The 23,551-nt window shown below is 49.1% G+C and overlaps 1 protein-coding gene across 1 annotated transcript in view; it reads left to right on the plus strand.

Annotated features, from left to right (window-relative positions):
- PPP2R1A (protein phosphatase 2 scaffold subunit Aalpha) overlaps nucleotides 1–20,674 on the plus strand; it is a 36,564-nt gene extending 15,890 nt beyond the window's left edge. Inside the window, exons 4-15 of the mRNA XM_030821203.1 lie at nucleotides 5,117–5,349; nucleotides 6,532–6,679; nucleotides 6,803–6,958; nucleotides 9,962–10,076; nucleotides 10,187–10,257; nucleotides 10,713–10,847; nucleotides 13,981–14,154; nucleotides 14,480–14,540; nucleotides 15,265–15,419; nucleotides 16,389–16,531; nucleotides 19,968–20,059; nucleotides 20,216–20,674. Coding sequence (XP_030677063.1) covers nucleotides 5,117–5,349; nucleotides 6,532–6,679; nucleotides 6,803–6,958; nucleotides 9,962–10,076; nucleotides 10,187–10,257; nucleotides 10,713–10,847; nucleotides 13,981–14,154; nucleotides 14,480–14,540; nucleotides 15,265–15,419; nucleotides 16,389–16,531; nucleotides 19,968–20,059; nucleotides 20,216–20,232 — 1,500 coding nt within the window. The 3' untranslated portion in view covers nucleotides 20,233–20,674. The remainder of the gene's footprint in view (nucleotides 1–5,116; nucleotides 5,350–6,531; nucleotides 6,680–6,802; nucleotides 6,959–9,961; nucleotides 10,077–10,186; nucleotides 10,258–10,712; nucleotides 10,848–13,980; nucleotides 14,155–14,479; nucleotides 14,541–15,264; nucleotides 15,420–16,388; nucleotides 16,532–19,967; nucleotides 20,060–20,215) is intronic.
- The last annotated feature ends 2,877 nt before the right edge of the window (nucleotides 20,675–23,551 follow it).

Genomic DNA, 23,551 nt, shown 5'->3' on the forward strand with positions numbered 1-23,551 from the left:
GGAGAGCGTGGGGATCACATCAGAACAGCCGGGCCATGGACATCTGCTTTAATCCAACAAGTCAGTAGTGGCTTTTAATATCGTGAACTGAGGGTGCAGTTGTCATCCTTTCTGTTTAGTGGTCAGGTAGGTGCCCAGTGCCAGGCCTTACCTGGGATTCTACATACAGGGCTGTGGGTTTAGAGTCAGGCTGGGTTCTACCACTTACTTGCTGTGTGACTTGTAAGAGAATTACTTAACCTCTCTGTGCTGTACCTTTCTCATCTGCAAAATGGGGTTATGAAAACCTTTTTAAATTATCTTGAAGAGCCCTAGCACAGTACTTGGCACTTAGTAGGTACTAACAGATGTTAACTGCAGTTGTCATTATTGTTGCTGTGACATCATATCCAGCCTTTGGGGTAGGAGGGATTCCCTGTTTCTGGGTGAGCCACCTGGAGCACTGAGAGGTTAAGCATCTCTTCAAGATTGTATGGCTAGTAGATGGCGGAGCTGGGATTCTTGGTCTGTCCATTTGACTGTCTGCCAGGTCCCCACCCCACTGCCTGCCTGTGTGTCCTGTGCTAGGTGATGGCTAGGGACACAAAGATGGGTCAGATCCCAACAAGAAGCGTTGTTTGAGAGAAGATGACCTAGGAAGGCAGACCCTACAGGTTGCCTAGTCCCCTGGTTTTCACTGTTCTCAGAGTGCTGGGCCGCTGCTGCTGCCTCTGCCTCTGCCCCACTCCCCCAGTGATTCTGTATTTCACTGTTGCTAGAGATACAGTGTGGCACCAGCACTTGATGGTGTTTTACAGTTAGCAGCAGCCTTTCTCCCTCTTAGTGGTGTATAAAGAATGGTGCTTATCATTGTTGGGATCTTGGGATTTGAGTAAATATAACACTTTGTTTTTTCCCAAACAGCGTTATCTAAGGAAACTTGATAGTTACCATTAAATTCTGGTCTCTCAGCCTTCATCTGGGCATATGTGTATAATTTGTGCGTATGGACACACAGAAAATTGTATACAAATAGATCATTTCATACATTTTACACAAAACAGTGCTTCTTAGCATGAGCGTGATGAGGTTTGGGGGCCAGCCTGGAAGGAGTTCCTTGAATTTCACAAAATTGTCTGTAGCCTCTGCCTGGTATTTGTCAGGTGGGACTTCTGAGCAGTGAATTCATAGCTTTCAGTAGCTTCTCAGAGGACTTAGGAGCAGAAGACATCATTTTTATGAAACCCCAAGGCTTCAACCAGGGCCCCCAGGGTCTGCAACTGAGGTTGGGACTCAGGCTTCCTGTGGAGCTGGGCTGGGACCCAGGGATCCTTCTTCTACCTGGCCAGGGTCTCCCAACAGAACATTCTCAGTGAGGAAAGTCCCAGTCAACCCACGCTTCCTTTTGGGAAGCAGTTCCCTGTGACCGATGTGCCTGACGTTCGTGTCAGCCAGCAGACATATCCTGGGGCTCTCTGGGCCAGGCAGTGCTGGAAACTAGAGAAGAGTTAGATCAGAATAGCTTGTGCTTGCTCGTTGCCTGCAGCGCACATCCCAAGAGCCTTACACAATTGTATACTGATGTTAGCTGTATTGCCCAGATGAGGAAACTGAGGCACAGGCTGATTTAAGTGAATTGCCCAAGCTGGGAAGAGGCAGAGGCCAGATTCGATCCCAGGCCCCTAATTCTTAGCCACTCCTATGTACTATCCTCAGAGGGCTCCTGGTTGCTTTCAGAGCTGTAAACAAGGGAGGCAGGAGGGTCCTTAAAACCCAGGGGAGGCACCTAACCTGCTTAGGTGGGATGGGAAGTTGTCAGGGAAGGCTTCCTAGAGGAGGTGGCTGTTAACCTGGATTTTGACAGGTTATAAGAAATAGAAAATGGCTTTGTGTAGTTTCTTCATTCCATAAACATTGAGCAAGGTCTCTAGGCTGTGGAAACCCAGAGATGTGTCAGATTCACTCCCGGCCCTCGCTCTCAGCAGTGGTGAAATGGAATTAATTACAGAGACTCCTGTAGCTGCAGTGTGAGGATTGTTTTTTGTTTGTTTGATTTGTTTTTTTCCCGAGATGGAGTTTCACTCTTGTTGCACAGGCTGGAGTGCAGTGGTGCAATCTTGGCTCACTGCAACCTGTGCCTCCCAGGTTCAGGTGATTCTCCTGCCTCAGCCTCACGAGTAGCTGAAATTACAGGCGTGTGCCACCACACCCAGCTAATTTTTGCATTTTTAGTAGAGACAGGGTTTCACCTTGTTGGTCAGACTGGTCTTGGAATCCTGACCTCAGGTGATCTACCCACCCCAGCCTCCCAAAGTGCTAGGATTACAGGTGTGAGCCACCGTGCTTGGGTATGAGGGTTGTTTCTGTGTCAGCAGCTCTTTTTATTTTTATTTTTTCTTTGAGGCAGAGTCTCGCTCTGTCACCCAGGCTGGAGTGCAGTGTTGCAATCTCAGCTCACTGCAGCCTCTGCCTTCCGGGTTCAAGTGATTCTCAAGCCTCAGCCTCCCAAGTAGCTGGGATTACAGGCACCCATCACCATGCCTGGCTAATTTTTGTATTTTTAGTAGAGACAGGGTTTCACCATGTTGGCCAGGCTGGTCTGGAACTCCTGGCCTCAAGTGATTACCTGCCTTGGCCTCCCAAAGTTCTGGGATTACAGGCGTGAGCCACTGCATCCAGCCAGCAGCCCCTAACTCTTTTGGTATTATGGATCCCTTTGAGAATCTGTTAAATTCCCGACCCTTTTCTTATAAAAGTACACAGGATTTTAGGCGGTTCACACTCCTCCCTACCCTGGGTGGTCTCCAGGTTTGAGAACCCTTGCCCCCAGACTTCACAGAGAGGCTTCACTGTGCAAAGGCATCAATTGCAGTTTCTTAAATATGTACTTTCCTGGGCCCTGCCTCCAGATATTCTGATTGTTTTGGTCCACGCTGGGATAGGCCTCCTGGGAGATTCTGCTGCAGGGTGGTCAGGGATCACACTTTGAGAACTACCTCCTGCAGTAGCCTACTGGAGAAGAGAACCTTGGCTTACATAATTGCTGCTCAGCCTCTGTCCCCAGGCCTCCTTATAATAGATTGCCATAAGTTCCACCTGTAGTCACTTGGCAGGTGTTGATTGAGTGCCTTCTCTGTGCCAGCCCAGGTGGTGGGAGAACTGAGGTGAACAAGAGGAACTCTGTCCCTGCGGTATCCCAGTCACACCACACCTATGGTCACACTCCCATGATACCATCCTGAACCTGAGACGTCACGATAGCATGAGGACCTGTGACAGTGACATTACGCTGGCTTGCTTAGTATTACATTTTTCCTTTGAATCATTCATTGCAACTATTTTTAAATGCTATTTTTAAACATTTGTTTTTATTCTTAAATAGTTTTACTGTAAAAATATATGTAGAATGTGCTATGTTAATTATTTTAAAGTGTGTAGCTCTGTGGCAGTAAGTTTATTGACATTGTGCAGCCATTAGCACCATCCATCTCCAGAATTTTTCATCTCCTCAAACTGAAATTCCAAACCCATTGGACATGAACTCCCCATTCCCTCTCCCCCAGCCCCTGGCAGCCACCATTCTATTTTATGAGTTTGACTGTTCTAGATTCCTCATGTAAGTGGAGTCAGAAAATATTTGTCCTTATGACTATTAGCTAATTTCCCTTGGCATAACATTTTCAAGGTTCATCCGTGTTGTAGCATGTGTTACATGAGACTTCTCACATACAAGACTCTGGAGTTTTTTTGAGGGCTGCATTTGGAAAATCAGATTTGCTTATTGCCAGCTGCATTCTCCCATAGTGACAGTCCTTGGAGCTGGTGGGGAGCACCTGCCCTCCCTGGGCTACATGCTCTCCAGGGTGCCACAGTGCCTGCCTCTTCCTATTCACGCCCCCTGCCACCCCTGCCTGTCACCTTGGCTGATGGCATCATTCTGTTACTTGACTGGGCCCTGGAGGCATTTCCATTTATGATTTTTTTTTCCCTGCTTTTAATACCTGTCAGCCCAAGTTGAATTTCAGACCAGAGACCTCCACACCTTTATTTGAACATATTGGGATAAGTTGAGTCTCCTTTCAGTAGGTCACTACTAATTAAGAGTTCCTGTCTTGTGCTAAGAGTGCTGCTGGGCTCTGGGGATACAGTGGAGAGCCAGTCATATGTATCTGAAGGAGTACAGTCATTCTAGGCCCACAGTAACCACCAGCGAGCAGTCCCGGGCCCCATAGTCCCCCAGAAACATGAGATCCCAATTCAGTCACCAGAGCTGTGTGTAACTCTTCATGGGAAGCTTAGGTCAGGTTTTCGATCCTGACCTGTAGCTATTACTAGCTTGGGCAAGCCAGGCTATACCTCAGTTTTCTCTTCTTTTTTTTTTTCTTTTTGAGACGGAGTCTCGCTCTGTTGCCCAGGCTGGAGTGCAGTGGTGCAATCTCGGCTCACTGCAGCCTCTGCCTCCCGGGTTCAAGGATTCTTCTGCCTCAGCCTCCCGAGTAGCTGGGATTACAGGCGCGCACCACCACACCCAGCTAATTTTTTTTTTGTATTTTTAGTAGAGACGGGGTTTCACCATATTGACCAGGCTGGTCTCGAACTCCTGACCTCGTGATCCCCCCGCCTCGGCCTCCCAAAGTGCTGGGATTACAGGCGTGAGCCACTGCGCCCGGCCCGTTTTCTCTTCTTTAAAATCAGGATTTGCTTTATAGAATTCAGTGAGGAAGAATAAGCACCCCTGGTACAACACGGTGGTCCTGCCTAGTACACACAGTGAATAGATGTTCTGCGCAGTGTCAGTGATGATCATTGCACTTTGAGAGGCTAAGAACTTTCTCCTCAGAAAGTGACGTGTGTAATTTTAAGGTTCATGGACCCCAGTGAAACTCCTTCAAGGACCCCTAAATAAGAACCTTTGTGGAAGGCACGCTGACAGAGACCTGCTGGCTGGCATAATATTCCTTTTTTCCTTTGAATCATTCATTGCAACCATTTTTAAAGGCTATTTTAATGAAGGCTGGAATGGGTAATAGGGAAGGTTTCTCTGAGGACATGAGCCCATGACGGGGTGCAGGATGGGGCTCCAGGGCCAGGGATGGTGGAGAGGGAGCCGTCCAGTGACGTCGTGTTCTCACCACAGCCACCTCTGGAGTCGCTGGCCACAGTGGAGGAGACAGTGGTGCGGGACAAGGCAGTGGAGTCCTTACGGGCCATCTCACACGAGCACTCGCCCTCTGACCTGGAGGCGCACTTTGTGCCGCTAGTGAAGCGGCTGGCGGGCGGCGACTGGTTCACCTCCCGCACCTCGGCCTGCGGCCTCTTCTCTGTCTGCTACCCCCGAGTGTCCAGTGCTGTCAAGGCGGAACTTCGACAGTGAGTCTCTGCCCCCCTTGGAAGCTCCAGGCTCCCCCCTCAGCTCGAACCTTCTCTAAAGCCTCAGACTCCTTTCGGTCTAGCTGGGGCCCAAACGCCCCTGAACTCTCTCCACTCCCACTCCTGCTTACCACCTGATAGGCCACATCCTTGAGAGTTGGTCTCTGGACACAGCCAAGTGTAAGTTTACCACCTCTGCCCCCTTGCTCACTTAGGAATTGAGATGATGACAGGTCCTCCTTCCCACTGGTTAATGTGAGGATTTAAAAGAATTATCACACATAAAGCACTTAGAGCAAAATCTGGAACATAAAACCTTTCAGCAAATCACATCTGATGGTATCTCCAGCCTATCCCAGGTCCAGTGCTTTTGGCAGATAAACCACCTCAGTTTTCAGCCTCCTGCTCCTCTACTTTGCAAACAGTTGACCATCAAGCCCAGGTTTGAGCCTGACTCACTCCAGAACTCTGGTTTACGGCTGTACACATGCTTAGATACTTACACTGGCCCCCGCCATCTTTGACCGAAGCAATTGCTGCTGAAAAATAAAGCCTTTCTGTGGCTCTAGACCAGCCTTTTAGTTAAGCAGTTTTTTGTTTGTTTTTTGAGATAGATCTCGCTGTGTCATCCAGGCTGAAGTGCACTGGTGCAATCATAGCTCACTGCAGCCTCAACCTCCTGGGCTCAAGCATTCCTCTTGCCTTAGCCTCTCAAATAGCTGGGACCACAGGTGTGCAACACCACGCTGGGCTCATCTTTTATTTTTGGCGGAGATGGGGTCTCACTATGTTGCTCAGGCTGGTCTTGAACTCCTGGGCTCAAGCAATCCTCCTGCTTTGGTCTTCCAAAGTGTTCAGATTACAGGTATGAGCCACTATGCCTGGCCCGTTGGTTAAGCATTTATGGTCATGATGTAATCGTCAGCACTTACCATTGACTAGATTTATTATGTGCAATCTGCGAAGTCTCTCACACACATTATTTCATTTAACCCTCATGCGGACCTGTGGGGTAGGTACTGTTACTATCAGCTCCGTTTCATAGGGCTGGGAAGATAGAGAGGGGGTCATCACTTGCCCAAGCATTCAGCTAAAGCCTGGACCCACACGACTGCAGAGTCTGTGCTTGTTCCTCTCTGCCATACTGCCTGCTGCCTCAGGATCCCCATCCCCGACTCCCAGGTACTTCCGGAACCTGTGCTCAGATGACACCCCCATGGTGCGGCGGGCCGCAGCCTCCAAGCTGGGGGAGTTTGCCAAGGTGCTGGAGCTGGACAACGTCAAGAGTGAGATCATCCCCATGTTCTCCAACCTGGCCTCTGACGAGCAGGTGAGTTTTGCTTCCTGGCCCTCTCTGCTCTCCCCTCCTTCTGGTGGTCCCTGCCCGTGAAGGAGAATCCCAGAGCTCAGCAAGGCCTCTGCTGCCCTCCCCCTGTTCCTCTCCTCTCCCCAGGACTCGGTGCGGCTGCTGGCGGTGGAGGCGTGCGTGAACATCGCCCAGCTTCTGCCCCAGGAGGATCTGGAGGCCCTGGTGATGCCCACTCTGCGCCAGGCCGCTGAAGATAAGTCCTGGCGCGTCCGCTACATGGTGGCTGACAAGTTCACAGAGGTAGATGAGCGACCGTTGACATTGTCCCACTGGTGGGGACACTGATACCCTCAGAAGGGAAGCATATAGGAGCTCAGGTTTAGCATTAGGCCGACGGAATCATTGGGCGTTTGAGCAATAAGATCTCTATGATCATCTAACTGCGTCTCACTTCATATGCCAATCCTGATTGATTGACATGGCATCTTGAAGTGCTGCTTTGAGAAGGATTCTGAGGCTAAGTTAAGGCTACATGGAGGAAAGTGCCACAGGAGCAGAGAAGGGTAGCACATGTGGGGTGCTCCTGACATAATCAAGCTGTCCTTTCACAAAGGGGAAGACACAGCCCAAAAAGGTGGGGTTTTTGTGTGTGTGTGTGTTTTGTTTTGTTTTTTTTTTTTTTTGAGATGGAGTCTCGTTCTGTCACCCAGGCTAGAGTGCTGTTGCCCAGCTGGAGTGTGGTGGTACAGTCTTGGCTCACTGCCACCTCTCCCTCCCGGGTTCAGGCGATTCTCCTGCCTCAGCCTCCTGAGGGACTGGGATTACAGGTGCCCACCACGACACCCAGCTAGTTTTTTTATTTTTATTTATTTATTTATTTATTTATTTATTTTTTGAGACGTAGTCTTGCTCTGTCCCCCAGGCTGGAGTGCAGTGGCGCGATCTCGGCTCACTGCAAGCTCCGCCTCCCGGGTTCACGTCATTCTCCTGCCTCAGCCTCCTGAGTAGCTGGGACTACAGGCGCCCGCCAACACGCCCGGCTAATTTTTTGTATTTTTTTTAGTAGAGACGGGGTTTCACCGTGTTAGCCAGGATGGTCTCGATCTCCTGACCTCGTGATCCGCCCGCCTCGGCCTCCCAAAGTGCTGGGATTACAGGCTTGAGCCACCGCGCCCGGCCTTTTTAGTTTTTTTATTTTTAGTAGAGACAGGGTTTCACCATGTTAGCCAGGCTAGTCTCGAACTCCTGACCTCAAGTGATCCACCTGCCTTATCTCCCAAAGTGCTGGGATTGCAGGTGTTAGCCACCGCGCCTGACCCCGGAAAGTTTAATTAACTGATCAGAGTGACACTACTAGCCAGGCAGAAAGGGGACAAGACTCCAGGTCTGTGACTCTCAGGACAGTGCTCCTTCCACAGGGATCCAGATTGCCTCATCCCACAAACATGTTTGCTGAGCACCAGCTATTTGCTGGGCCAGCGAATTCGGCACATTCCTGGCCTTCACGGAGCCAGGCAGTCTGAAGGGGAAGATTGACTTAGGGGAAATTTGATTATAAAGTGTCAACAGGTGTGGGACAGACAGACAGATGTGGGGCCTTGGAAGCATTGACGAGGGGAGGTGGTGTTGCAGCTGGTTCTAGAAGATAAGTGGGTGAGAGCTAAGATAGGAACTTTGTTCCAGCCAGAGGACAAAAAACCCTGGGAGGTGAGTGCAAGTGCAAGCAAGAACATTCAGGCCTGATCTTGACGGCCCAGCCTGAGAGAAAGCAGGAGAGAGGGCAGGGTGGGATCAGAGAGGCCTTGAGTGGCACTCTACCCTGGGGCGCCCTTTGCCCGTAATTATGCTGGTTCCCACTGGCACTTGCGGGAAGGACTCAGAGCTTCAGAATAGCGTACCATCACCACAGTTAGGGAAGGTTCTTCCCATCCTTGTCTCCTGAGCTGCATAAACTGTGTCACGCTGGGTCTTAGAATAAAAATTCCATGAGGGCAGGAATTTTAGGCTGTTAAACCAGTTCTTGGCTCACAGTAGACATTCAGTAAATATTTGCAAGATCAATAAAAGGCAATATTTTCCCAAGATATCATGAGGTCCTTCAAGATTTTTACTTGTTCATTCCCGTCTTCATAATGAACTGTCCTGCTTCCTACCAGGTTTTCAGGAACCAGCTTTGCAGCAGGAGCCATGCATCTTTCCATGCCTGGTGCTATGAAACAGGCAGGGCCAAGCGTGCCCCCGTTTGTTTTTTTTTTTTTAAAGACAGAGTCTCACTCTTTCGCCCAGGTCCGAGTACAGTGGCACAAGCTCAGCTCACTGCAACCTCCACCTCCCAGACTCAAGTGATTCTCGTACCTTAGCCTCCTAAGTAGCTGGAATTACAAGTGTGCACCACCACACCCAGCTAATTTTTGTATTTTTAGTAGAGACAGGGTGTCACCATGTTGCCCAGGTTAGTCTCGAACTCCTGGCCTCAAGTGATGCACCCACCTTGGTCTCCCAAAGTACTGGGATTACAGGTGTAAGCCACTGCACCCGGCCCTAGAGTGCCTTCTTCCCTGTCAATCTTTATTGTTTTATTTTTATTTTGAGACAGGGTCTCACACCGTCACCCAGGCTGGAGTGCAGTGGCACAGTCATAGCTCACTGCAGCCTTGACCTTCTGGGCTCAGGTGATCCTCCCACCTCAGCCTCCTGAGTAGCTAGGACTACAGGTGCCCGCCCCCACACCTGGCTAATTGTTGTGTTTTTTGTAGAGTCGGGGTTTCACTGTGTTGCCTGGGCTGGTCTTGATCTCCTAGACGCAAGCAATCTGTCCCCCTCAGCTTCCCAAAGTGCTGGGACTATAGGTGTGAGCCACCGCACTCGGCCTCTTGTTTTATTTTCATTACAAAAGTAATTCGTACTTCTGGTAACAGATCTTTAAGAAATACAGCCATATATAAATCAAAAAGTTGCAGTCACTGTATCATTTGAATGTTTTTGGATCAGAAATGTTTTTGGTAACAGAAAACTTAACCCCAGTAGCCTGAACAATATGGAAATCTGTTATTTTTAATGCTGACAACACTGTGAGGTAGGTGCCCTTGCAGTCCTCATTTTTCTTTGGAAGCAAAAGAGCCTCAGCGAGGTGAAGAGCCTTGCCCCGGGGCCAGACTTGGCGCTTGAATTAGATCTTAGTACTGCTTCCAAGGCCCACGCTCTGGCGCCTAATACTGGTGCCTTCACTTCGATTTTGGCCTCCTTAGCCCAGAGTAAACTGCCAGGCCCTCTCACTCTCCCACTCCTCATTCCTGTGTGCAGCTCCAGAAAGCAGTGGGGCCTGAGATCACCAAGACAGACCTGGTCCCTGCCTTCCAGAACCTGATGAAAGACTGTGAGGCCGAGGTGAGGGCCGCAGCCTCCCACAAGGTCAAAGGTTGGTGCTGGCAGCCGGAACACAGCGAGTGGGGTGGGTATCCGAGTGGCTGGAGGTGGAACTAGCACATCAGGTCTCACTTCCCTTTGCCGCCCTCTCCCTGTCCACAGAGTTCTGTGAAAACCTCTCAGCTGACTGTCGGGAGAATGTGATCATGTCCCAGATCTTGCCCTGCATCAAGGTAACAGAGAGTTTGATGGAAGGAACCAAGTGGATCCGAGCCTGCCAAAAAGAGGGGCTGGAGACAAGGCCTTGGGGATAGTCAGCTGCAAAAACTAGGTTCCCAGCCCTCTGGGACCAGGCAGCTCTTGGGTTTCAAGCAATTAGGGGTCCTGACTGCAGCTTGAGGCTGACCTTAAAGGTGGAAGTACTTTCTAGAACCTCAGACGTCACTGAGTCCTCTCATTCACAGGGTTTTGGGGTTGGAGTGGAGACTGCTGAGAGCAGGGGTCATTGAACTCTAAGTAGGTGGTACGCATAAGGAACAGTGATTTCCCCTGTACCCTAAGCCATCCCCTGCTCTATGAAGGAGAGGGGCAGAAGCAGGTTATTGTCTCTTAGGAGTTGGCATCTGCTTGGCCACTTGCTGCTGCAGGGGTTGCGCTGACCCCTGTGCCTACCCCTTCTCTCTTCCAGGAGCTGGTGTCCGATGCCAACCAACATGTCAAGTCTGCCCTGGCCTCAGTCATCATGGGTCTCTCTCCCATCTTGGGCAAAGACAACACCATCGAGCACCTCTTGCCCCTCTTCCTGGCTCAGCTGAAGGATGAGGTAAGAGTGCCAGGATCTCAGCTCTGGGTTTGTAGAGGGAACAGGTGGGTCTATCTAGATTGTTAGGGTTTACCTAGATTGACCAGGAATCTCCTGATATCTCAACAGACATCCAGATCTTTGCTGAGTTGGATGTTTGTGGGCATAGCTGTGTGTTCATGCATTCATTCCTCCAGGCACTCTGCATGAGTCCTTTCCGGGACATTAAGGATATGAAAAATAGAGTAGAAATTTAAAGTTTTTATTTATGGCCAGTGCGGTGGCTCACGCCTGTAATCCCAGCACTTTGGGAGGCTGAGGCGGGTGGATCACCTGAGGTCAGGAATTCGAGACCAGCCTGGCCAACATGGTGAAACCTCGTGTCTACTAAAAATGCAAAAATTAGCCAGGCATGGTGGCAGGTGCCTGTAATCTCAGCTACTCGGGTGGCTGAGGCAGGAGTATCACTTGAACTCAGGAGGCGGAGGTTGCAGTGAGCCAAGATTGCACCACTGCACTCCAGCCTGGACAACAGAGCAAGACTCTCTCTCAAAAAAAAAATTATTTATTTATGTTTTGAGATAGGGTCTTGCTCTGTTGCCCACACTGCAGTGCAGTGATGTGATCATGGTCCCCTGCAGCCTCCACCTTCCAGGCTCAAGTGATCCTCCCACCTTAGCCTCCCAAGTAGCTGGGACTACAGGCAAGAGCCACCACATCTAGCTAATTTTTAAAAACATTTTCCATAGAGACAGGAAAATTTTGCCCAGGTTGGTCTTGAACTCCTGATCTCAAGCGATCCTCCTGCCTTGGCCTCCAAAGGCCTGGGATTATAGGCGTGAGCCGCCGCGCCCAGCCTAGATTAAGAGTTTTGGTCCTCAAAAGCCTTCAGAGACTGGCAGTGGAGAGAGACAGGCAGTCCCATGATGCCATTAAGGTGTTACAGGTGCTGTTAAGGATGAGTTCATGTTTTTTAGGGTTTAGGCTAAGGTGCTATAATATAGACCCCAGAATACACTCTGGCTTAAATTAGATGGTGGATTTTTTTTCTCTCTCTCGTAACAGTCTAGGTGGTCCTACACTGGTGGGTTAGCCCTGCTGAACCTCAACTGTCTCTGAATCTCAGGAAACTACTCCAATTTTTAGCATCTCTTAGCTGGCATGGAGGGGTCAGGCACAGACCACAGCAGGCCCAGTCCTCTGAAGGACGAGATTCCTCACATGTGCTTGCCACCCTATACACCCATTGGCCAGGAGGGTCACATGACCACACCCGGCAGTTCAGGTTGCCTGGATTACAAAGGATGAGAGGCGGTGCTGGGTGATGACTGGAGAGATCATCAGGGTGACCACTGGGGAAGGAGTTTGGACTTGACTGTGGGCAAGCGGAAGAGCCAGAATAGAGTTGGTGTTAGAAGGCACCCTGAGGCTTACGTGAAGGAAAGATTGAAGTGAGGCGGCCAGCAGCAGTGTAGGAAGACCAAACCGGAGGCTGTGGGAGTCTGGAAGGCTGAGGCTAGACTAAGTGGTATGTAGAGACGAGGCTGCAGTGATACAGAAGGATTCAGGATTGTTCAGGAGGCAGAAGGGACCACATGGTGGTTTCTGCCTTGGTGGTGAAAAACTGGGCAGATGGTGCAATCATTTGCTGGTGTGTGACGTCTTTGTTCCCAAAAGCCTCAGTCCTCTCTTCCCCATCCCCTTCTTTCTTTTTTATACACAGGCACACACACAGTGTGCTAGAAAGTTGGAGGAAATACTGTAACAGAAAGTACTGCATCACATTTCAGTCCCCCATGCCCCTAAAAGTTATGTTACTCAGTTCCGTTACAGTGGAGTAATCTCTTAGCCCCAGAATTACAGTCAATTTTTTAATACATTGAAAAAAGTGCGCTATTTTTAATATATTTTTGCTGTTTTTGTTTTTCCCTATTAGTGGGTGATTAACTGTACTATTTTTAATCAGTTAATTACGTCAGTTGCTAAAAGTTTGAATCATCATTAATGTTCATGACGAATTTTATGACTTAAGTAGTTTATCTGAGTTATGCTTCACATGCACTGTTTCTTTTATAATCATTTTATAGATATTAATACAATTTTTATTTGTTTTTGATGCTTTAATGGGCATAATTTGGCAGGTGAGAGCCCCTCAAGTTGTCAGCTATGTCATTTCACACCTCTCCAGAGTTTTGGGGAGCATTTTGCCTCTGGCATCAGGGAAGGATCCAGGCTCAGCCCAGTGTGAAGGCAAGCCCATACATGCTGCAAGTGTGCTAGGACTGGAGCATTTTTTCTCCAGTTTCACCTTCAGCAAGCACCATATGGTAATCATGTGCTGGCTGCCAGCCTGTCTCAGGGCAGCTTCTCTTAGAAGAAAAGAACCAGCATGGTTTTCTTGGTGTGAGGAATTTATATGACTTATGTTTGAGATTTCCATTTTAGATTGATAAACTTTATATTTCACATTTTGACTCTCACCAGAATTTATAAACTTGTCTAAATGAAAAAGGCTACCTTTTTATTGGTGCACCAAAAAGAAGTCTTTTTAGATGGGTAAGGTATAGTCTCTGAGCCTTCTCTTCTCATGCGTTCAGCACCTTGAGGCTCACACAGCAAGGGCTGAGCCGGGCAAGGGCCAGTCCTATCTTTGGAATGTGTAGGGTTTCAACAGCCCAAGCCTGCCAGGCTCGTTCACTTGGTTATTGATTCATTTCAGTGCTCCTTTATTTTTTTAGACTAAAATAGTTTTTATAAGGAAATAGTTTTCTTCCTTCCCTTCTCCCATGTTGTGGATTGATGTCCAGAAAGGAACCGTTGTTAGCAAGCAGCAGAGCTAGGATTAGAAGAATCATGTCTGCCTGTTTTTTTCCAGGGTGCTATATTTTCCTACTGTAATTCTTAAAGTCCTTTCAAAATGGATAAACATTTCTTGTGATACTATTGTAAGGTTTAAAAATCTGCTTGACTTAGTGATCCATGCTGCTTGGGTTTTGTGTGCCGTTAATGTGTCCCCAGGATGGGGAGCTGGGCTTGGACAGGAATAGGCCCTCGGGAGATGTCCATAAAAGTTGATGCAGCTGAGCTCTTTCCATCCTGTCCTGGGTTGCTGTGTGCATTGCATTCTCTCAGAATCCTTCTTTCCTCTCCTCAGTGCCCTGAGGTACGACTGAACATCATCTCCAACCTGGACTGTGTGAACGAGGTGATTGGCATCCGGCAGCTGTCCCAGTCCCTGCTCCCTGCCATTGTGGAGCTGGCTGAGGATGCCAAGTGGAGGGTGCGGCTGGCCATCATTGAGTACATGCCCCTCCTGGCTGGACAGCTGGTGAGTTAGGAGGCCTGGGGGCCAGGCAGTGCTGCCCCAGGGGAGGTGCAGTATGTCCAGGGCTGTGATAGGGAAACAGGGGGCTTTGAAGGCTTAGTGGAGGCTGTGACAACTGCCTGGGGAGTCGAAGGAAGGGACCCAGGAAATAGGGCTTTAAAAGATGCATTGGATTCAATAAGAGAGAAGAGGGAAAGGAGCACCTCAGATGAAGTTGAGAAGTGTCGGTCTTTCTAGGGTGGGTGTAGGTTCCTTGGGGTGTGGCTAGCAGCTCCCCCTGTTTGCTCTCCTGGAACGCTTACCGTGGAACCCTTGGTTTCTCCTGTAGGGAGTGGAGTTCTTTGATGAGAAACTTAACTCCTTGTGCATGGCCTGGCTTGTGGATCATGGTGAGTGCCTCCACAGGAGCAGCAAGAGGAGGTGGGAGCTCCAGAAAGGCAGGATGGATTGGCTGGGGCTGTGGCTGGCAGTGGAGGAGGCTAGAGTCACTCCCCGTGCCACTGGATGCTCGTATGGACCAGCTCCCGTGCTTGTTAGAGTCCTAGAGAAGTGTTGAGTGGGAGGAGGACAAAACAGATCACCCAGGGGTTGCCTGGTGTAGTGGAGAGCCAGAGGGCCACTGAGCAGCCAGACCAGGGTTTTGAATCCTGCCCTTGGGGCTGTCAGATCTAAAGTCACCTGCTGTCTTTGAATGAGCCCCACACTCGTTCTTTGAAACTTCTTATTCTGGTCCCTTGGGGCCATTATGAGAATTGCTCATTGTTTACACTAAGAGAGGAAAAAACTAAAAGGTAATATTTATCTCTGTGAAGCCCTGTTTGAAGTAATAAGTGCCACATAATTTAGGCAAATCACTTGTTAGAGCCTTAGTTTGCCCATCTGTAAAATGAAGCCAGTAGTGGAACCTACCTCTTGGAGTGGTTGAAAAGATAGTCTATAAAAAAAACAGTTAATAGATACAGCACATAGTAAGCCCTTTTTTCTCTCTTTGGCTCACATGCGGCCTGGCACCTAGGGGCTGCTTTGTAAGCCACGGTGAGTGTGACCTACAGTTTGCCCACATCAGTTCTTCACCTCCAAATCCCTGTCTGTCTCACCCTCACCCTTCTGCAGTATATGCCATCCGCGAGGCAGCCACCAGCAACCTGAAGAAGCTAGTGGAAAAGTTTGGGAAGGAGTGGGCCCATGCCACAATCATCCCCAAGGTCTTGGCCATGTCCGGAGACCCCAACTACCTGCACCGCATGACTACGCTCTTCTGCATCAATGTGAGCCTTCCACCTGCCTGCTGGCCCATCCCTAGGGAACTGGAGTGCCGGGGAGAGGAAGGATGCTAGAGGGTTCCCCAAGGGAGACACCTGGTTTGGGAATGGAGACATGGAGGGGATCTTCTATTCAGAGATGAGTCCTTGGGGGAACTGCAGGCAAGGGGTTGGGGCTCCCAGGATCAGGGTCATAGGGCCTCTGGGACTGGGGACTTGGATGGTGAGGGACTCAGGGCCTGGGAGACTTGACCTGTTGGAGCAGCGATCTCAACCTTTATGAGCACCCCTCTCCTTCCCTGTGAAATGTGTGTCTCTATCTGTGGTGCGGTGGGTGAATGTACAGGCTCTAGGTCAGACCTAGTTTTAAATTCTGGTGCCGCCATACATTAGCTATGGACCTTGGATAGTTACCTAACCCCTTCATGCTTTGGTCTTCTCATTTGTAAGGAATTCATACTGGTAATCACAGCCTAGTGAGTGTGAAGATTAATCAGGTTATACACGCACAGGGCTTAGAACAGTTATGCTACAGATAGGAAGTGCTCCTGTCTATTTGCTTTTCCTATGATTATAATTATCTCATGTACTACTTATTTATGTGTAAACCATACACAGAGCTGAAAGGAAGGGATTTAAAAATAAATACAACTAAGTGTTCTGATCATGTCTTCCCATGCCACACTCTGGAGATCACTGCTCTAAGGAGGGATCCTAGGGCTTGGTAATTAAGGTCCATCTCCAGAATAATTAAGGGAAGCCTGAGGACAGAGAAACTGGGACATCGCAGAATGGAGACGTGGTGTTAGGATGGTGTTAGTGGAGTTGGGAGATTCACTCCACTAACTGAGTCACCCATATTGCTCAGCCTCTGTAGGGCCTGATGATCACCAGAGTGGCCTGGTCAGAGGCAGCGGGAAATGAGAGTTAGCCAGAAGCTTTGCATACTTACCCCTGCCACTCATTGGCCCCCAGGTGCTGTCTGAGGTCTGTGGGCAGGACATCACCACCAAGCACATGCTGCCCACAGTTCTGCGCATGGCTGGGGACCCGGTTGCCAATGTCCGCTTCAATGTGGCCAAGTCTCTGCAGAAGATAGGGCCCATCCTGGACAACAGGTGAGGTCTGGATACTCCCGCACACACTGGCAGGGGCCTTGTTGTGGGCACCTTAATCTTTGACCTTTGAAGGTAGAGCCCAAGGTCAGAGGCCCAGCACCGCTCCTGGCTTGCTGTGTGACCTTGGCTCCCTTCCCTTCTCAAGGTCTGTTTTCTTCTCAACTGTAAAATGAACATCACAGCATGAAATAGAAAGAGGGGGTGATGGGATGGCAGTCCTATGTACTAGCAACAAGTCATTAGAAAATGAAATCACCTTATGTTTTATATAAGTATGTGTATAATTTATAATTGCACCAAAAATATCAAATAGCCAGGAATAAATTCAATGAAAGATGTGTATGTAACACCTGCAGTGTAAACTGTAAAACACTACTGTGAGAAATTAAAGCAGAGCTGACCAAGGTGGGTGGATCAGTTGAGGTCAGGAGTTCACCACCAGCCTGGCCAACATGGCAAAACCCCGTCTCTAGTAAAAATACAAAAAATTAGCCAGTGTGGTAGCACGCGCCTGTAATCCTAGCTATTTGGGAGCCTTGAAGGCAAGAGAATTGCTTGAATCCAGGAGGCGGAGGTTGCAGTGAGCTGAGATCACGCCACTGCACTCCAGTCTGGGTGACAGAGCGAGACTCTGTCTCAAAAAAAATTAAAGCAGACCTACATAATATTCATGGATGGGACAGTTCCCTGAACTCATCTTTAGATTCAATATAAGCCCATTAAATCTTAGCAGGTTCTTTAGTGGAAAATTGACACTTCTAATGAACAAAGTTGGATGATTTATACTACCAGAGACCAAGACTTATGACACCACAGTAATTAAAATAGATGTGAACACAAGCATATTTAAATCACCCAATAGGATGGAATCAAGGGCACAGAAACAGTCCCACGTGTGTTTAACAGCAGGCACCTCTGTAGTTCAGTGGAGAAATGTATGTATTTTAAAAAACATATTTGGGGCAGTTTGATACCCACGTAGGAATAACAGAAGTCTCACCTCAATGCATAAACAAATGAATTTGAGATGACAGACCAGAACCAGAAAGATTTTAAGAACAAAGGGCCTAGAAGAAAATGTAGGAAAATATCTTCATGAGTTAGTGTAGGCACAGATTTGTTAAACAGCAAACCGGAGGAAGTGATGGGTAAGTTGACCTTCTGTAAAATGTAGCACTATTTCTCAAAAGACAGCATTTTGAGAGTAAAATGCAAGCCACTGACTGGAGGAAGATGTCTGCAATGTATGTTTCTGAGGAAGGACTCATCCACAATACCTGCCTACAAATCAGGCAGGACAAGAAAGAGATGGGGGAAAAAGACTTGAATAGGCACTTGAAAAAGGATCTCCAAATAGCCAGTAAGCATATGACAAGGTGTTCAGCATGATTAGCCTTCAGGAAAATGCAAATTAAAGCTCAGTGACATATCACTACACACCTCCCAGAACAGCCAACATTAAAAAAGACTCAGTGGTGCAAATGTTGGTGAAGACATAGAAGAGCTGGAAATCTCATCCATCGCACTTGGGGCTGTACATTCAGAGTTTGATCACTCTGAAAACGGGAGTGGAACTGGAGTGGAATTTGGTGAAGCTTGTTATACAAACACCCTGTGAAACAGCCCTTCCACTCCTGGGTCTCTATCCAGGAGAAGTGAGTGCTGTTTCTGTCAGAAGAACGTTCATGGTAGCTTTATTCATAGTAGCCATAAAAACGGAAACAACCTCCATGTCTGTCCACAGTAGAGTGGATAAATTTTAGTTTACTGCTGCAGTGGAAAACTATTCAGCAGTGATGAAACAAATGCCTGCTCTAAGCAGCAACAGGTGACTCTTACAGATACCATGTTGAGTGAGGAGCCAAACCCAAGGAAACACACCATTTATGTCAAGTTCAGAAACAGGCAGAATGAAGGAATTGAGATGATGGAAGTAAGAATAGTGGTTATTTGGGGAGAACAGGGAGCTGTCAGCTGAAAGTGGGGGACCCACAAAGCCTGCACATTCCTCTCTCTATGTGTTCCAGAACACAACCTCAGCTTTAGTTTCTCTCCGAAGTCCTCCTCTGTTTTCCAAAACAATTGACTCTTGGTGCAGGTGGATTTCCCTGGGCCCCATAGATGAGAGTGGATGCCTCCTCTGGGCTCCTGGAGGACCAGGAACTTCCCCTTGGGGCCACTTACCCCTCCCCTCACACGTACCAGTTTGGTCTCTTCCTCCTGGCCCGGGTGCCTCATGGCAGAAATCAAGAGTGATTTAGCTCCATATTCACTCCTAATACATTGTAGACCTCAGTGAATATGTGTGAAATCAATGAAAGATCCATTTGCTGGGCCTCAGAGACTTGGGGGTTCTGAGATTCTGTTCCACTTTCCCAGCCTACTCTGATCTCCCTGTTTGGGGCCCCAGAGAAGTCTGTCCTTGTTTGTCATACTTCTGACCTTTAATTGGCTGGTTGGTTGGTTGGTTTTTTGCAGTTTGTTTGGTTTTCCTTTGAGACAGAATCTCACTCTGTCACCCAGGCTGGGGTACAGTGGTGTGATCTGGGCTCACTGCAGCCTCTGCCTCCTGGGTTCAGGCAGTTCTTGTGTTGTGCACCACCATGCTTGGCTAATTTTTGTGCTTTCAGTAGAGATGGGGGTTTTCCCATGCTGTCCAGGCTGGTCTTGAACTCCTGGCCTCAAGTGGTCTGCCCACCTGGGCCTCCCAAAGTGCTGGGATTACAGGCATGAGCCACCATGCTCGGCCTTGTTTGTTTGTTTTTTTTGAGACGGAGTTTTGCTCTTGTTGCCCAGGCCGGAGTGCAATGGTGCAATCTTGGCTCACCACAACCTCCACCTCCCAGGTTCCAGCGATTCTCCTGCCTCAGCCTCCCAAGTAGCTGGGAGCACAGGCGTGCACCACCACTCCTTGCTAATTTTGTATTTTTAATAGGGACAGGGTTTCTCCATGTTGGCCAGGCTGGTCTGGAACTCCCGACCTCAGATGATCCACCCATCTTGGCCTCCCAAAGTGCTGGGATTACAGATGTGAGCTGCCACGCCCGGCCTGATTTTGCTTTTAATAGACACATAATTATACATATTTATGGGGGTATAGTAGTGTTTCAATAATATGTGCAAATGTGTAATGTTCAAATTAGGATAATTAGCGTATCTATCACCTTAAACGTTGCAGTTTCTTTGTGATGAGAACATTCAAAATCTTTTATAGCTGTTTTGAAATATGCAAAATATTGTGAACTGTGGTCACCCTCCTGTGCAGTGATCAGAGATTTCTAATTCCTGTGTGTGTCCCAGATTCTTGAGACTCCTCCCACCTTGGGTTTGGTGTGTCCATGTCTGTGTACACCCTCTTGCTCAAGAGATGTCCCCACCTGTTGCCCCAGTCCATCCTGGCTTACCCTCTCTCTCCCTGTCTCCTTTCGCTTTCCAGCACCCTGCAGAGTGAAGTCAAGCCCATCCTAGAGAAGCTGACCCAGGACCAGGATGTGGACGTCAAATACTTTGCCCAGGAGGCTCTGACTGGTAAGACCTAGAAAGCACGGAGCCCTAGCTGGAGGGTGGACTTTGAGAACAGGCGCTAGGCCTGCGGGCAGCAGCTTCTGGGAGGGGGAGGTACCATGGCATTGTGGGCAGAGAGAGGGCTGTGGTTCTGATTCTTGCCTGTTCCTGTTTTCCTAGTTCTGTCTCTCGCCTGATGCTGGAAGAGGAGCAAACACTGGCCTCTGGTGTCCACCCTCCAACCCCCACAAGTCCCTCTTTGGGGAGACACTGGGGGGCCTTTGACTGTCACTCCCTGTGCATGGTCTGACCCCAGGCCCCTTCCCGCAGCACGGTTCCTCCTCTCCCCAGCCTGGGAAGATGTCTCACTGTCCACCTCCCAACGGGCTGGGGGAGCACGGGGTTGGACAGGACAGCAACCCTGGGAGGAAGGGGCTGCTCCACCCAAGTTGGGGAGAGATGTGAGCATCCCAGGTCACTGGATCCTGCTGCTGTAATGGGAACCCCTCCCCCATTTACTTCTCCACCTCCCGTCCTCCCTCTCATTGGTTTTTTTTTTGTGTGTCAACTGTACTGTTTTTATTTTATTCCTTTTATTTTCCCCCTTTTCACAGATAAATAAAGGTCTAGAAGTAGTCAGTCCTCTGGCCTTAGTCATCAGCATGGAGGAGGGGGCACCACCCCAGAGCCATAACATCTGCCCTTTTCTCTGGAGAAGATCTTGTTACAGGACCCATTATACCCCTATGTCCCGAAAGAATTCTCTGGGGATCCCCCCAGGAGTGCTGCTGGCCTGTGGGGTAGAGGGTCCACGAGGTGCTCTGGCTGGTGTCCTGTAGTGCAGTTCAGTTTCATAGGTGTTGGCCGAGTATTTGGGGGGTTAAGAGCAGGTGCCTTGGAACCAGACTGCCTGGGTCCAAATTGTGGCTCCCTCGGTTAATAGACGTGTGACCAGAAGTAGCTTGTTAAGTCTTAATGAGCTCAGTTTTGTATTGTGTAAAATGAGAGTGACAGTAGTACCTAGATTGCAGGGTGGGTGGCGAGGACCAAGTGAATTAGTACCTGGAAAGTGTGTAATAGTTTCAACATGAGAAGTACACAACATGAGAAGCAGAGTTAGCTGTACATTGCTAGAGAACCCCCTGTGGGCCATTTCCTGTGTTCTTGAAGAAGGGCTTGTACCCTGTCCCCAGGAGGTCTCAGAGTAATCAGGATGGTACCAGGGAGAGAACTATGGCAAGATAGACCAGTTGTCTCTCAGTGTCTATTCTCCCTTTCCTAATATAGAAGCTCTGATTTTTAGCTGGGCACATGACTGTATGGATTCAAGGTAATTTCCTAGTGTCTCTTGAAATTAGGTGTGGTATTGTGACCAAATTCTAGCCAAAAAGATGTTGAACAGAAGTGGTATGTGCAGCTTCTAGGAAGTGTTCTTTTTTTTTGAGGCAGAGTTTCGCTCTTGTTGCCCAAGCTAGAGGCATGATCTCGGCTCACCGCAACCTCCGCCTCCTGGGGTCAAGCGATTCTCCTGCCTCAGCCTCCCGAGTAGCTGGGAATACAGGCATGTGCCACCATGCCTGGCTAATTTTTGTATTTTTAGTAGAGGCAGGGTTTCTCCATGTTGGTCAGGCTGGTCTCGAACTCCCAACCTCAGGTGATCCGCCCACCTTGGCCTCCCAAAATGCTGGGATTACAGTCATGAGCCACCACACCTGGCCCGGAAGTGTTCTTACGGGGCAAGGCGTGATCCCCCACCTTTCCTCCTTCCTGCACTCTGGAATGTGGACCAGATGGCTGGAGTAGGAGCTGCCACCTTGGTCCAGAAAATGATCTCAGGAGTGAAGGTCAAGTAAGGCAGGACAAGATAGAAGGAGCCTGGCTCCCTGCGGCTGTGAAGAGCCATGCCAGTATTGTCACCTGGGAGAATTAAACTGGTCAAGTGCCTGTTCGTTTGGGGTTTCATCACTTGAAGGTGACCGGAATTCTAACTGATGCAGGGAGGGGCCCAGAGCACCCTGGAGAAAGGAGCAAGGGACGTAGGGCTGGTGGTGTCTGCATGGAAGGGTTTCGCAGAGGAAATGATGCTTGAGCACATGTTGACACAGGTGGTGGAAGGGAAATGTGGCTTTGAGTGACAAGGTGATTTCACCAGTTCAGCCCTCATATTACCACATCCCTACTCTTTGTTAGACTTTATTGTGCCCTCGGGGATGAGGCTGAAGGAGACCAAAAAGCATCTTTAGAAATTTCCATTTATGCCCTGGGCGATAAACTCTCCCAGTTGAGAACCACTGCTCTAGAAATGTGAACACACGTGTAACCAAACACCAAAGTCTGACATTAAACCTTGGCTTTCCCCATGGTTAACGCTGCTGGTCCATTGCAACAAGAGTGCGGTGGACCAGCAGCCTTTGCATTCTCAGGAGCTTGTTAGAAATGCAGAGCCTCTCGCCCCTGCCCCAACCTGCTCAGTCAGAGCCTTCATTTTAACAAGATGCCCAGGTTCATCTGCACACTGAAGTTTGAGAAGTCCTGCCTTAAATACCCAGTTTTTCTCTCCTGAGAGTGAGGTTAATGCTACCTGGCTCTAGGGCTGAGGATGTGCTAGGGCTCAGAGGTGGGGTCTAGAATTGGACATGCGTATGTAGACAAGGCTCAGGGATAAGTTGAAGCTGCAAGATTGGCCAAGTGATGGAATGGGATCATTACAGGAGGTGGAGGTGGGATGGATACCCAGGATGTGCTGGGTAATGAGGTGATACTTAGCGACCACAGGAGTGAGTATGGTGAGTATGAGAGATGAGGGTGAAGGTTAGCTTGAGTTATTGAACCCCGGCAGAGTCCTGAGTTAACCAGGAGTTGCTTGGTGTCTTGGGTCATGTCCTCTAGAAGCAGAGCCCCAGTGGAGACTCGTTCAAGTGTCTTACGAGGGAGTGCTCTCAGGAGAAGGGACTGAGTAACTCACCTTCTGTGAGCTTCAAGTTGGAAGAATCCAATCAGGTGATGAACGGGAAGTTATTGAGTCCATTGTTAGGAGCAGTGTCTAATCTCCCAGGCTGGAGGCTTTATTTGCTCCATACACCTGGCCTTCTCTGTAGCAGCTGAAGTTTGATGCTGGAGCTGGGTCAGGGTGGAGAGACTGTGTGGAGCCAGGACGCACGACCCTGGCCTGTTTCTCCCCGTCTCTAGGCCTAAATCCCAGCAGTTACACTGGCCGTTTCTCATGGTTCCTTCCACAAGCACTGTTCTCCAGAGCCCACACACAAATTTTGTCTCCTTTTGTGATGACTGCACTTCTTTGGCTGTTTTTGCCAACAGCATCTTCACTGACCCCTTCATTCCACCGCTTTGACCCAGACATCTGGATGCGGATGAGGTTGCTGAGTCACTTGATGCCTTTGGCTAATACATAGGGGCACACGAGTAGCGCTCTAGAATCACCATGCCCTTGACTCAGGTTGCAGAATCTGCCTGTGGTGCTTGAGCTGTGGTTGTTGCTAGAAGAGAATTACCGTG

This window comes from Nomascus leucogenys, chromosome 10, assembly GCF_006542625.1.
Source record: "Nomascus leucogenys isolate Asia chromosome 10, Asia_NLE_v1, whole genome shotgun sequence".
Classification (NCBI taxonomy): domain Eukaryota; kingdom Metazoa; phylum Chordata; class Mammalia; order Primates; family Hylobatidae; genus Nomascus; species Nomascus leucogenys.